Source organism: Cimex lectularius, unplaced genomic scaffold (genome assembly GCF_000648675.2).
Source record: "Cimex lectularius strain Harlan isolate CLEC.00 unplaced genomic scaffold, Clec_2.1 scaffold91, whole genome shotgun sequence".
NCBI lineage: Eukaryota > Metazoa > Arthropoda > Insecta > Hemiptera > Cimicidae > Cimex > Cimex lectularius.
This window is the reverse complement of record NW_019394227.1, coordinates 1,554,476-1,570,700: the sequence shown is the minus strand read 5'-3', so window position 1 is coordinate 1,570,700 and position 16,225 is coordinate 1,554,476. Positions and strand designations below refer to the sequence as shown.

Below are 16,225 nucleotides of genomic sequence, written 5' to 3'. Positions count from 1 at the left end.
TGATCATCTTCAGGGCTCAAAGTGTTTGTCTTCTGTGTAATTGTGCCATTCTTGCGTGTCGTGTTGAGAATGGCACAATTACACAGAAGACAACCACTTTGAGCCCTGAAGATGATCACAATAAAGATCGAAACGTTGGCACGATAAAGAAAATGTTTTTCTGAAACCTACATCACACCAGACCGCATCTCACGATTTATGAATAATTAATTTTTATGTTCATTTTTATACTCCATAACTAGGTTTTCAATAATTATTTTTCACCTAATATTTGACAATTATGAAATTTACATTCTGAACTAATTTACCTTTCTTAATCTATAGTTTATTTTAAATGAATAATTTAAGTATTAGTTTTCCTTGTAAAAAGTATTTTTTATCGCATCTGGGCGGATAAATGAATAACAATTTTAAGAGCTAATTTAAATGATGGCTGATATATAAGAGACTTACTTTCCGTTAGAGTTTGAGTTCTATAACATAGATATACGGAATTTACACCGTAGACCGGTATTTCGTTATATTCGCTTTACGTGTCGGGTTACTCACCAATTATTGTTTCTTCTAATTGACAAGTAATCAAATTGAGGTTTATGATTTCAGCATATCACCAATTAAAACGTAATAGCGTCACATATCAAAACATTATAGTTGCGTTGATCAAAACGTATTAACAATGTGTGTTTTTTAGTGACCTGTTGTTTCATCATTTGTTGAAGTCGCGAGGAGAGGTCAAAATGAGGTTACAAAAACAATGTTTTCATTTTTAACCGACCTTTATTCGGGTCATCTTTAGGGCCTGGGTAAATTACAAAACATATGTTAATTTGAAAAAATTTGATGTAAGATATAAATATAAATTCTGAACCAACCTATTGGTGTGGTGTCATATTGGTGGTGTATGCTAGCGGTGTCATATTGGTTTCGTGTGAAATTGTTGTGAAACCTGAATCTGTATTCTGCTGTTTTTACAAGATTTAAATTTTGCATTTGAACCAGAGAAATTTTCTTTGATCGTAGGCGGTTTTATTTAACTCAAAGGAAGCCGAGTATGGGGATTTTCTGGATTGAATTTGTGCTTCGGCATTCAATATTGGAAAGAAGTTAATTATTAAGAACGATAAAGAAGGAAAGGAAATATTTTAAAAAATTATTAATTATATTCACTAGTTTTCGTGGTCCGCTATTAATATCATTCAATTAATTCAGGTTTTTAGTTGAGACAAAAAAGTAAGTGTCGCGAGCGGGATTAGAACCCACGACCTTCGGCTTGAAACGCCGCTACTCTACCACTTGAGCTATCGAGATATGAGTAGCGGGGTATCAAGCCGAAGGTCGTGAGTTCGAATCCCGCTCGTGACACTGAATTTTTATCTCAACAAAATACCTTAATTAATTAAATTATTAATTACATCAGATTTGTAGGCTGTTGTTGTTGGGTCGTAATATAAGTGTGTATACTGTTTTGTGATTTTTGAAGACTATTTAATGTGGTTTGAGGCGAGAAATGTACTTAATTTGTGTGACAACATGTGGACGAATGGACATGTATGTGTAATTGATGTAATTCATAAAATTAATTTTAAGAACTGTACAACAACATGCATTAGAATTACATCGCAATATCTAGACAAATGGAAAAAAAGCATCTATGATTGTAAAACACCAAAAATAAATCGCACAGCATTGGCCAGACACCACTTTGAAAAACAACTTTATTTCGACAAAATACAAATACTAAACACGGAAAAAACACAAATACAAACGCAACTTTCTAGAAATGCTTTGCAATAATAGAAATACCGACAGCATTAAGTACAGAACACATACTTGCAAAGTCAGCCGCAGTCAGGTACGCGAACATCATAAAACAAATAAGCTATAAAACCTTATTTTTATATTTTCCTTTCCTCCATTATCATCCTTAATAACTTCCTTTCCAATATTCAATACCGAAGCACAAATCCAATCCTGGGGATTTTCTGGACTTAAATTGTGTTAACTAAAACCGCCTATGATCAAAGAAAAATTCCAAGATTTACCGCATCTCCCACCCTGTCAAAATCATGTAAAAACAGTAGAATACACTTTCATCCACTTCACGTTTCATAACACTTACATACAAAACCAATATGACACCACAAAATTAGCACCACATTTTATGTGAGTATAAAATACTTCGGTCAGAATTTATATTTACATCTGAAATTGTATTTTTTTCAATCAACACATGTTCTGTAATTTACCCAGGCACTGAAGATGACCCGAATAAAGGTCGAAAAATAAAAATGAAAAAGTTGTTTTTTTAAACTAATACATCCTCGACCGCCCCTCACGACTTCTACAAATCGAGTTAGCAATGTTGTAACAAAACAAAGTTTTCTCTTGTACTATTGGGTTGTCCGGAAAATAATGCAGGATTTTAAGTTTTCATTAAAAAAAATCTATATAAAATATTCTGTTTACGTTTACAGGATTACTCATTTGTATGAANATATATATAAAACTCTTGATTTTGCCAACAGTTTAAAAAGTTATTAAGATTAATTAATCTTTATGTAAGGTATTGGTTGAGATAAAAAGTAAGCGTCACGAGCGGGATTCGAACCCACGACCCTCGGCTACATACGCCGCTGCTCTTCCACTTGAGCTATCGTGACTTAGATCCACTCGAACACCACTTTTCGAATTTTCCCTCCTTTTTGCCATTTTTCAAATGTCGTGTAATCTATTTGATTCTCGGCATTTTTGGCGATAAATAAAATGGCTACGGAATGCTTTCGTGAAGATATATTTTATTGAAATTTATTAAACTTCGAAAGGTGGGGTTGGTGTCCGAGTGGATCGAAGTGACGATAGCTCAAGTGGTAGAGCAGCGCCGTAATTAGCTGAGGGTCGTGGGTTCGAATCCCGTTTGTGGCGGTGACTTTTTTATCTCAACCAATAGCTTACATTAAGATTAATTAATTGAAAAACGTTATTGGGTCAATCAGACCACGAACTCTAATGGAGTTATTAAGATTATTAACAATTCAATCAGGCACGATAGTGAATAGAGACCCCTACAAAACAATCCCCTCGTAGATTGTTAAAGTGTTTTAAGCAATTAGCTTAAGTGTTATATCGAGAGTATATTAAACCCCTGGAAGGGATTCAAGAACACAGTAGAATGTTTCCATCATCTCCTTTAACCATATAAGCACATGTATATCCCTTTAACGTTTTCGTCACTACGCGCTCAAACCTTTGAAGGTTATTTCGCCCTTCACCCGGACAAGTTTAGGGCTTTAGGGACTTTCTAACTTGTTGCAGATTACAGATAAAGGGTGATTAATGGGACTAAGTTTTTAACCGTCTACGACTATAACTAACTATGACCAAAATAAGGTTTAAAAAAAGCATTTTGCTAATTATATTTAATAATAAAAATATAATTTTTTTACTTCAACGTTTTTTCATTAACAAACAATATGTGTTATGCAGCCTAGTAAAATTATTTCACTGTCTTCTGTTAAACACCACATGTTCAAGTAGCTCCAAGTGGTGTGCTCCTTTTGGAAGGAATGAGTCTTCTACTCTTGGATAGTAAAAATGGGTTAGTGTCTACTATAATGGGTACAAAGTACTTTTCTACACTTGTTCTCCCTTCTACTTCAAGGGGACAGTAATCTAATTTGTTCACCTTTTAGTCATCTAATATTAGCTCTTCAGAACAATGAAATTCGTGTGCAGACTCGATTTATAGACATGGTGTAATATTGCACCACTCGCACCAAATGGACTCACAATTCAATTACTATTTAAGGTAACAAAAAGGGGCGGGAGTTTTTATTCGGTTTAATTAATCATGACCTTTGTATATTTCACGGCATATTCGAAAAAATACAATTCCTTCAAATTACAAGCAAATTTTGCTTATATTGGTCCGACAATATGATTAGCTTGAACCGTGAATATTTTTGTACAATATTGCCATTTGCTATACATACTTTCACATATAAAATGCTTCAGGGATACTCCAAAGGTAGGTAATTTAAGCTTCCAAAATATGCATTTTTAAACCTAGACACTCCCTCAATCATTTGAAAATTCATTCTTGCCTATTTACATAGCATGGTGAAATACTCGATATTCCTTCACTTTTACACATTTTATATAACACAATTAATTAAGGTTTTTTGGTTGAGATAAAAAAGTCAATGGCAAGAGCGGGATTCGAACTCACGATCTTCAGCAAGATACGCCGCTGCTCTACCACTTGAGCTATTGTGACCTCGATCCACTCGAACACTAACTTCTCATCTCAACCCCACCTTTTGAATTTTCCCTCCTTTTTGCCATTTTTCAAATGTCGTGTAATCAGATTAAATTCTCGACGACAAATGAAAAGGCCACGAAGAGCTTTAGTGAAGTATACTTCATTTTAAATCGTTAAATTCACTAATTTCGTGATCCGCTTGACTAATTAATATATTACAATTAATTAAGGTTTTTTGGTTGAGATAAAAAAGTCAATGGCAAGAGCGGGATTCGAACCCACGATCTTCAGCAAGATACGCCGCTGCTCTACCACTTGAGCTATCGTGACCTCGATCCACTCGAACACTAACTTCTCATCTCAACCCCACCTTTTGAATTTTCCCTCCTTTTTGCCATTTTTCAATTCAAATCCCGCTCGTGCCATTGACTTTTTTATCTCAACCAAATAACCTTAATTAGTTGTAATATATTAATTGGTCAAGCGGACCACGAAATTGTGAATTTAATTATATATAACTTAATGAATTTAGGGTCGAGATGGTAGTCAATATTCTACCATCGGCCAACTCACTCATTCATGCAAATAAATGCATTCAATCTCAAAGTAAGATGTACAATAGAACAGTCCCTTTATCTCTAAAAATTGTAGTATACTCACTATTGTCCTCAAGGATTTCATATTGGATGGCATACCTTCACACTCGCTATAAGGAACGAAGAAATGACACCCTTAAATTAATTACAGGAACCTTTCGCTAAATCGGCCCTTTCACTCCATATATTGATGGTACGCAATACATTAAATCTGAAAGTATTACATACAATAAAATAGGGCCAGCGGACTCAAATACTAGCTGCCGTGTTTATGTACTATCCCATTGCGTGTCGTATTCCTACTCGCTCTCTATGTAGAAGCAAGGAATGACACCTTCAATTAAGTAGGTGTCTCAACAAACGGGCTTTGCCTCAAAAGTAGGTGTGCGTGAGGATACCTTGGCCTTTTTTTAATTGGGTGAGTATGATTCTTCTTTGATTCAAATCTTCCGAGGTGTCAACTGTGCTCTTGGTTGCTTCTCTGCCGATCCAATCTACCAACTCTTCCATTTTATTTTAATCACTATTTAATAGTCCTTTTTGAGACATCAGATGGCGATTTTCAGGTCCAGGGAAGATCCCATCCTTAGATCCCTCGTCCGACTTTTCATTACTCTACAGATATATTTTCTCGGGATCCTGACAACTACCACCATTTTGCTCAAGTACATAAGTTCTAAATATCTGGCAGTAGTAACTGTGCTCAGGGATGGCTGAGACATATACGCCAGTACGATGAAGTAAGCATATTCCGCTGTTCTGGCGTCTAAGGATCGCGCCGAAAGCTGATATCCTTTTTTTTAATGCATCGGATACCACTGGAAGGCCGTAGTAATATATTCTATCGATTAATAATTTTCATGATTGACTAGGTAAAAAAATGTTTACGATGTGAACAAAAATACACTAGGTTTTTTTTTATTTTATTCTTTAATTCCTTTTTTTTATTTAACCTTCTTTGGACAATATACTTGAGAAATAAATAAGTTTTTTCGTGCATATATTTCTTAAAAAATTATTAGGTATATTCAGACAAATAATAATACGTATTGTTGAATCATCGTTTCATGAAAAATTATTAGTTAGAATGTAAAATTAAAGAAGAAAATTTCAAAATCAAATAGAAAAATACTTTTTTGCGTTTATAAAAGTCATTTGTTGGGCTTTGCCTTTACACAATATTCACTATTAACATTTCCATCCTTCCAGATACAATTCTTCAGCTGACAGCACAGCACTCATCCCAAACACGCTAAATGTCCAGTTACCCCATATAGAAACTTGCAATCATTTGCAGTGCCTTCACGTTTGGTCCAAAAACTGAAGACCTCAAACAAAAACCAGAAAAAACCAATACATTATGTTCAAATTTAGACGTATTACACTATAATCTGTTTACTTTAACAGGAATTTATTACCTCCAGTTGGACCTGAAGGTAATTATACCTGAACAAACGATTTACTTGGAATCAACACAAAAGGCTAAAACGTAACGAACGAAACAGACGTTACAAAATCCCCACTACTTGACAGAAGATCAAAACTTTCACTTACCAAAAAATAATTAATATACACCATGGTTCTCAAACTTATGTGGATTATGGTATCTCTGGGGGTCAACCAATCATTCAACTCAGACACATCCAAAGATTCCAATCAAAAATTCTAAGAAAATTGTTAACTTACTAACCTTTTTATGTTACAAACCTTACCATACCCTTAATATTCCCTTTGTTCCTGAAGTAGCGAAAACCGAAAGGTAAATTTTGCTAAGTTAATAATCAAACATATATACCAGGCCATGATGGCATTAATTCTTCTCCGGCTTGATGTAGCTAAAGAAGAAATTTTGTGTACCTAGCTATAGCTAAAGACAGAGTGGTGAACGAAACCTGACAGAATTTTAAAAAGCCACCCCTTTGACTACTACTAATTTATTTTTAAACGGTAACTTATTTCTTATCGATAAATCCGTAGAGAGGGTGAGCTAGAAGTATATTTTTCTAAAGCGGTAAAGCGACTTCGTGATACCGGAAGCAATAAATCTCGTTCCGGCCATTTGCTTAGAAGTTATCGACTGGATTTTTACAATTAATTTAAAATTTATAGACTTTATATATATTTTTTAAACATTATTTTTTAGAAGCTTCCGAGTAATAAATGGTTTTTTCATTCGTCTTGTTATTATTACTTTATTGATGTTAATGATTACGGTCGAGTGAAAATAAATGAACTCTTTTTCAATTTTCAGTTTTACAATCGAATATTTTACGGCTATATGCCTGCACATGTATATGTATGACATGTTTATTACACATTTTCATTTTTATTATCACTGTAACAAAATATATCATACATTTGCGAATAAATTTCATACAAACGACACTTACGTTAAATTGTTATTTTTTTTTTTTAACTAAGCCCTAAAATATAAGCAGTGCGTGTATGTTTTCTAAAAGAAGGATGAAAGTATCAATACAAAAAATATAAAGATGTTTAAAAAGGTAGGTTCTTCCCAAGGCACTCTGAGGGCGGATATGGTAGTCGATATTCCGTCAGGTACTCGCTTACCAGAAAGTATGCAACAAAAATATTTACGGATTAAATATGGGAAAATACCCACTTTTCCCAGAAAAATCGTAACAGGGCATCCAACAACCTATTCTCATGGCCATGGACTGTTTTTATATCGTGTACCATGCCTACTCACACCATGTAGGGGGTCTACTTCTCTACTAAGTGAGCAAAATGAACTGGATTTTGACCCAAAAGCAGGTGTCCACGTATTAGGAAGATGTGTATGGCCTGTTCTCAATCGGGTTAGCACGATCCTTTCCTTTCGGTCTGATTATCCGAGGGCCATCCATGTTATTGATGTCCAGCGAAAGGCAAGTCTGTTCTTTTCCTTAGTGTAAATCAGAATATTGTTCCTCGTTCCTGTACTCCTATTTTCACAAAATTCTTTGATATACTGATGTTACCTAGGATATTACAGCTCTCGGTTAAGCCAAAAATATTTCAATACAATGTAAGTCAACATCAATAGAAACCGGACAGAAATTATCTATTTATTTCGACTGCTGTGGGTTTTAGGCCATTTCAAATAATTGTGCTGATTACAGATTCTTTTATTTAATCATCCACCGGTCAATACTTTTATAAAAATAGTAATACTTGAATTAAAAACAAATCTGAGCAGTTGCCAAGATAACTATAATTAATTATCTAAGATAAGTACAGTTAATTACTAAACTTAAAACAGGGAGAATTCTCTAATAAAAAATTCTTATATTATTTCATATTCAGTTATATTTTATTAATCCTAATAACTATTTAAAAATCTATATTGCTAAACGGAAAATTATTATAACTAGCAAAAGCTGTAATAGAATGATAAAACTTTAATTATCTGAATTGAAATGAGCAATAAATCGTAGAAAAAAGAGAAAGAAATTCTTTGATGTTAAAATAATTAATCCTGAATCTTTATTGCAAGTGTTGCCAAATTATTAATATTATAAGGATGTTTATTTTTGTACAGCACACAAATAGGAGTTGAAACAGATATGGGAACTTTCAAGAGTAAAAATTCATGTACTTTAAGATCATAATAAAAATTGTAGCAGTCGTTCAAAATATAATTTTATCGCAATATGTTTTCTGCTGGCCATTCTTCTGGGCTTGGACGTAAAACCCTTGTTACCATATAAACGGGCGAGATTACACAACTGCTCCAGATGGTAAGGATATATTTCCCTCCGGACATTTCTTCAAATGTTAATGCAGGTGTGGATTAATTTAATCTCCAGGCTGCATAACGACCATTCAGCATTCTACGTCGTTGGAGGTTTTTTTTTTTTCCTCGTTTGCCCTTATAGAGTTTCCCGTAGGGATTTGACGTTTCACCTCCGACCTTGCCGATTTATTGAAAAGTGTACGGGAAAATTAGAGCCTACTGGGGAAAAATTCAATCTGCACGAGAAATGGGCGACGCTTTTTCCTGGACGGCAGTCTCCAGGACAAAGTAGAAAATATAATTTTGAAGGAGTTTTCTCTCATCGTCCATCGCAGACTGAACAGCGCGCTACATTCTGAACAATTTAGAAAACACTGGTTCGGCCTGCGGTGATTCAAAAGTTTAAATAGCAATTTTACAAGTTTTGAAAACGAATTTCACGAAGTCCATGAAAAAAATCTTGCCAAAACTTTGAAGTGATGTTCACTTGTGGTTTAAAAAGTTAAATACCATAACATATTTTTATATAACATTTATTAGGTGTTTTAATAATAAACATAGATTTATAAAGTTCGTTTTTACATTACTTTGAAATTCCAATTAATTACTCTCTTTATCTGAAGTTTTTAGTTGAACTGGAAAAGTAATTAATTGGAATAATCAATATGGTCAATTATGAAAACCAAGCAAATATGGGTTACTTTGAAAGTCTAATTTTATGAAATAATTAATTTATTTATTACATTAATTGCAATTAAGTAAAATTTAAAACCAATTTAATAGTTTTTCAAATATTAAAATAACCTGCCATGCAATTATGATATAGATACAAATAAAACATTATTGAATTATTCAAATTAATATATTAGTTTGTAAATGAAAAAATGTAATTTGTAATTTTTATTCATAAAAATTTGTTGCTTCAAATAAATAAAAGTATCATGTGCATTTAAAATAGAATTATACAAATATCTAATAAGTAATTATTACAGAACATAATGAATTAGTTGCCTGCACCTACATGCATTTCAAATAAATAGATGGAGAATCACGAAAATGATTAAAAAAATTATTATAAAAAAAGTAATTAAATCAATAAACAAATGCGTCATAGATTGAAAATGATTTTTTTTATCGGAGTTCAAATCAGTAATAAAAAGGCGATATAAACTAACTTTACTTAGTGATAAAATAAAAATTCATGACTACATTATAAAAAATTGTACATACAAGAGGCTGGTCAATATCAATTTAAGAGTGTCCGATTTTTATTGTTTTGTTCATTTTACTTATTGACAGAAAAATTATTTGTTAGATTTCGCAGTATAAAAAAAATGTTTGTTTACTCATAATTGTTAAGATTTTGAATAAATTATTGAGAATTTTTTTTGTTGAATTTAATGTCAGATTTTTAAAATGCAATTGTGTATAAGCCAGATTAAATAGTTTTGACGAAAAGAAAATTTGACATGATTGTTCTTGTTTTCAGGTCACTTCTGGCACATCAGCGACATGCACTGGGACCCAAGCTACTTGGAAAAAGATGGAGGTAATTTAAACACTGTTGAATTTGCATTTTATTAAGCATGAATGAGACTCAAAGCGGAAAGTCCGCGAGTTGTGAAAGCGGAAAACGTTCAAACTTTCTTTCCCAGGAAGCAAGGGTGGAGGTGACCAATTGGAATGCTCAGACTTCCCTACTTAATATTTCGACTATTTGCTTAAGAAGGGGGATAAGGAGCTGGAAAGAACAAGAAAGCTATTAACAGTTGTTTTCGGGATCAAAAGGCTTACGTGAACTTATCGTTTTAAGTGGTTTACTTTCTCTTTAAAAAGAAATTATTTGAATATTTATACGGTTAACTTGGAACTAGATATATAATTTTTTTCTTACTGAATCGCAATGTGAAAAAATGTACAGCATGTTTTAGTAATATATTCAAACATATAACAATGAGACCGCAATAAAGTGGGATATAATTTTTATTGCGTTATTACGCTCTTAGTTTTATACAATTAACCTAAATATACCTCTAAAATATAAACCAGTTCATACTAAAAAAAATGAATAAAATATCGTGTTTTTTCAAAAATGATGTATTTCAATAGATTTTAACGAACTCATTAAGTAAGAAGTCGAAACGTTTAAGCAGGCCAAAACTGCCTTTAAACAGTGCCAAACCTGAACAATTTTGGGAGTAATTTCACCATTTTTCATTCCATTTGATGATTTTGAATACGTCTGATAAGCTAAAAAATTTACATTTTGGTTTAGCATCCAGGAAGAAAGTGTCTAAATAAAAAATGTAATTTTTATTTTTGTTAATAAAAATCCGTTCCTAAAATTAAATAAAAGCATGTGTTCTAAAATAGGGTACTTAATAAATAATTAATACAGAACGTAATTAGTTAGTCGCCAGCATGAATCTGTACTTCATAATCATACACAGGAAATTATAAAAGTGATAAAAAATGATTTATGAAAAAAATATAAACAATATTTGGTTTTCAATCTAAAAACGCGTTACAGAATCACAGTGATTTCGCTTATTAAGAGTTCCAACAAGAAAAATAAATAGGCAAAGTAAACAAACTTTATGTAATGATAAAATAAAAAGTCATCAAACATTATATAAAATTTTACATATAAGAGATTGAGGCTTATCAATTTGTAGGTTGTGCCATTTTTATGGCGACGGTCTAATGAATTAAGCTCAACAAAAAATAGGGGACTATATATAATTAATTTTAAATGGGATACCTTTTTTATTACCTTGTTTATACTCTTATGGTATTTATTTTTAAAACCAGTTAATATTAAAAAAATTGTTCGGGTGGTTTCATTAATACTATATTATATTAGATAATAATAAAGTAGTTAAGTAAGAAGTCAAAAGGGAGGCTTATTTAAGCAGGAGCAAAATTTTATCTAAACTATGCCAAGCGTGAACGATGTACGGCAAGTAATTAACTTTTTTCATCCCACTTGATGATGTTTAAAATGTCTGGTAAACCCACAAACGTAAATTTTGATTCCGATTTTTGTTCAAAACGTTCGGGTTTTAATTAAGGAGAGGTCAAACCATCTTTAAACTTCATGATTGCATATCCATGTGTCAAACGCGAACTGTGCAGCAAATAATCGGAAATAATTATTCTATTAGTATAAAATTCACTTTTAAAGTTTATAAATGCATTTTCATCTTCGGACGTATTAACGCAATGAATAATAAACTTGTGTGTATTTTTTTATATTGCTTTTATTCCATACTTAAGGGTTTCACGTATTTTCAGAACAATTTCATTAAAAATAATCCTCATTTATCTCGGGAACTACAAGACGAGATTCTCGCACCCTTATGTTTTTCTTTTCGTTTTTGAAGAGGCAAAATCTGTCTTTAGTATTTTTGTCTTTTCAAGTATTAGAGGGAGAGCAGTAAAATCAAATCGCATGTTTGCGGTCTGAGCATGACGGCATATACGACACATGCCAATCCGTTAATTAATCGACACCACGTCGATTGTTTAACGTTATGTTACGGTGAGGAAACTAGGTTCTGAGCCTCTATTGGCGATCTCAAAACCAGTAATTAATTCCAAAAAAGCTCACTTCTACTTTTTACACTCGTGGTGCCCCTCTTTATATTTGCATTACATCCAAATAGTCCTTTTTAAAAAAGATGGTTCCTACTCACTTTAAGTTGTTTCGCAACAATCCGGATTTCGAGCCCGTTAGCTCATCGTCAGGTTGAAGAATAATAAATTTTACCGAATGAAAGGGTTACCAATGGGGTCTCCATTATCCCCACTATGTGCCGGAATATTCATGTATAATTTTGAAAAAAACCTTTCACATCAAAAAACAAATTAATTAAATATGTTCATTTTTGGAAACGCTATGTAGACGATATTCTATGCATAGGGAACATTAGAGGATCTCGAAGAATTCCTCCAACTAATTAATTCTCTTCACCGTAATATAAATTTTACAAGACAATTAATTAAGGTTTTTAGTTTAGATGGAAAAAAGTTAATGGCACGAGAGGGATTCGAACCCACGACCTTCGGCTAGATACGCCGCTGCTGTACCACCTGAGCTATCGTGACCTTGATCCACTCGGACATCAACTCCCCATCTCAAACCCACCTTATGAGTTTTCCCTCCTTTAGCCATTTTTCTAGGAGTTGATGTCCGAGTGGATCGAGGTCACGATAGCTCAGGTGGTACAGCAGCGGCGTATCTAGCCGAAGGTCGTGGGTTCGAATCCCTCTCGTGCCATTAACTTTTTTTCATCTCAACTAAAAACCTTAATTTATTGTCTTGTATTAATTGGTCAAGCGGACCACGAAAATAGTGAATTTATACATTTTACATTGGAAATTGACAAATATGCTTGTTTGAACTTTTTAGACCTAAAATTGTCCATAATAAACAACCTCATAGAAATAGATGTATATAGAAAACCCACAACTAAAGACACTATGATTCCAGCGGATTCTTCCCACCTTTGGTCTCAAAAGGGTGCTGGTTTCATTTGGCTCTTAGACAGTATGTTAAAACTTCCATTAACTCCTGCTAACTATAAAAACGAATTAGATACTATTAAAACCATAGCAAAAAACAACAGGTATCTAGAAATATTTATTGATAGGTTACTAGTTAAAAGAATCAAAAAATTAACTTTAAAAGAATCAACAATAGGACTCAGCCACCCCACTATAAATGAATCATTAGATTTCCGTTGTTTGCCAAACATTGGTGAATTATCGGAAAAAGTTAGTAAAATTTTTAAACAAGAAGGTTTTACAATAGCTTATAGAAGTACGGGGTCACTAAAAAACATCCTCTCAAAACTTACAGACAAAGTAGACAACTTGACAAAAAGCGGGGTTTACCAACTCAATTGTAATGACTATAATATTAAATATAAGTTAAAGCGGTAGAGAAATAAAAACGAGAGTAAAAGAACATTTGCCTAAGTCGAACAAATTTTCGGAATTCAAGGACCATCTAAAAGAAACAAAACATAATTTCAATTCAAATTTAAATACAACAGTGTTACATAGTTTCAACAAAGGGAGAGAACTAGATTGGTTTGAGAAATTTGAAATTAAAAAATGTAAAATTGAACATGGTGATAAATGCATTAATAATATAACAGATTTTGATCTACCTCCCATTTTAAATATGTATATAAATAATATTAAACGTCCAAATAATTAAACTAATTATTCTAATTGTTATTATTTTTTATAATAATTTAATAATATTAAGATATTATTCTAATTATTTTATTTTTTATTTATTTTTTATCTTTAATCACTAATTTACAATTAATTTCTTACAGTATTTACTATTACAATTGTTATTTGTATTATAATTCCCGCTTTTCGTACGTTCAAATTGAGCGCCATTAAAAACCCAGCTCCTCATTGGAACGTCGCGTTAGCGGGGGTATCAGCGGGTTCACTTCTGCAATTCATGTCGAGAGACGTGTTTGTGGAAACCCTTCAACCTGACGATGAGCTAAAGGGCTCGAAATCGGGATCGTTGCGAAACAACTTAATGTGAGTAGGAACCATATTTTTAAAAAGGATTGAACTCCACACTCACCCCATCATTTATAATTTCTATCCAATTAATAGTTCCGGTTTTTAAACAACAACGTTACTTAAAAATTGTGGTGGGCATTGGCCACTTCCTGGAAAGTATGCGGAACAGACTATTCTCCGTTTTTGCAGTGAAAACCTAACTTTCAATATCACCGGAGTAGAGCCTCTAAATCAATACATTTTTAAAATATTCATTTATTACCATCTGTACGAATTATACTGTTTAATGAGATACAACATTATTTATCATTTGCACATATCTTGAGTCAGCAACCATTGTTCTCCCAACTTTCTAAATAGTTACTTAAGCAGTATTCGTAAAAACGTCCCGGGGCTATCTGCGCTTCAGTTGCCTTACTGGGTTATAGGGATGGGTAATGTTGGACATGCATCGGGCTAATGTGTTAGGATGTAAGGTTAGTTTTTCATGGAATGTGGAAAAATTGTTAGGATTGGAGATTAGTGAAGTGTATTTGAACGTTATTGAGACTACCCATGGTAGAAACATAGTAGAGATCGTTCACAATGGTTCTGAGAACTTAATATTAAGGACTGCATTCTTTGGATATTGGAAGATTTGGCAGTGTACCACAGTTTTATCGGTTTCAGTAGTGTCTTATAAACGGTTAGTCTGTTTTTATTTTGTGATGATCTTCATAACAATTTGTACAGTAGTCCAAAGCGTCTGTTTAATTATTGTCATTAGGTTCGTATATGTTGGTTCCATGTGAGAAAAAAATCCAGGTAGAACCCAAGATAGGTTACACAGACAGTTTTGGGGTACGAATGTTATTAAGGAATATTGTATGATGGCTATTTTTATGAAGGTGAAAGCAATATGGTTACATTTGTTTCCATTTATCCTGAGCCGCCTGAATTTGTTCCATTCGGCTTTTCTCGCGTGTGCTTGGAGCTTCCCCGAAGCTTTGGAGGTATTATAAGGTAGAGAAAGATCGAGAGAGATAGAGTGATAGATAGATAGAGAAAGAGAGAGAGAGTGTGTGAGAGAGAGACGGATAGACAGAAAATGAGTGAGTGAAGGCGTCGAAATGTTGAAACGTGTCTGACAGATCAGTCCAGCAAGAAATAGTATAACATAATTGTGGTTTCTAGCGATGAAGAACAATACATTAGTTTTTACAATGTATAATTAGAATATCTGAAATATTATAACTCAATACGACCTAACTGAAGGTAACCACAAGTGGCGACAAATAAAAATCTGTACCAACTCCTTTGACCAATCATGTCGTCACAAACGCTACAATAATAATAATAATAATCATATAGAGGCCGCAACGGCGCTGACATGGCGCTCATCACTGTAAGGTAAAGGCCCCGGGTCCGAATCCAATGGAGCTGCCTGCCGACATACTTACAGATGGGCTTTTTTTTTCAAAAACACCGGCACCCTGAGGATTTATATGACCTCTGCTGTTGCGAAACCTCGTAAAAAAAAGCTTACAAAAATGGTAATAATCACAAACATATTTCAGATTATTGCTCCCCACAAACAACATGAGAAAAATCTTTCAATTTAACATCTAAAAATTTTAATTTTCTGGTTAGTACATTATGAAAAATTTAAATAATTGTTTTTTGTATTACTGGATTTTAAAGTAAAAAGGTAAATAATTTTGATTTATATATCTTCATATTGACTGAATTTTTACTTTATATTTCTGTATGCAGACAGGAAACAGGAAAGAAAACTCTTTGTGAATAATTAGAAAACTTTTTGTGAGTGCCTACTTTTATTGATTATCAGAATTTTTAATGACACTTTATTTGACATTTTGCATATCTTTTTTTAGTGTAATCCGACAAAAATCAAATGGCGTAACAGTCAATGTAAGCCAGTGGACAAAAACGCTCGTTTACAAATTAATTTTCTTGCTTAATTAAAGGGAAAAGTCCTGACGGTACACAGTTAGGCAATTGGAGAGGGCCAACATAGCCGCTATCGGCAACGAATCTTGCAGCGAATGCAAATTAACCGGCCGGACAGAAACAAACAGAGTA

The 16,225-nt window shown here is 33.0% G+C and overlaps 1 protein-coding gene and 1 non-coding gene across 2 annotated transcripts in view; one reads left to right on the top strand and one right to left on the bottom strand.

Moving 5' to 3' along the window:
* Window positions 1–2,587: 2,587 nt before the first annotated feature.
* Window positions 2,588–2,660, bottom strand: Trnah-aug. The gene has a single exon. It is a non-coding gene; the product is annotated as a tRNA-His (tRNA).
* Window positions 2,661–10,077: 7,417 nt separating this feature from the next.
* The window catches only part of LOC106673997 (acid sphingomyelinase-like phosphodiesterase 3b), a 151,312-nt gene continuing 145,164 nt past the window's right edge, over window positions 10,078–16,225 (top strand). The window contains exon 1 of the mRNA XM_024230347.1: window positions 10,078–10,139. Within this exon, the coding sequence (XP_024086115.1) occupies window positions 10,103–10,139 (37 nt within the window). The 5' untranslated portion in view covers window positions 10,078–10,102. The remainder of the gene's footprint in view (window positions 10,140–16,225) is intronic.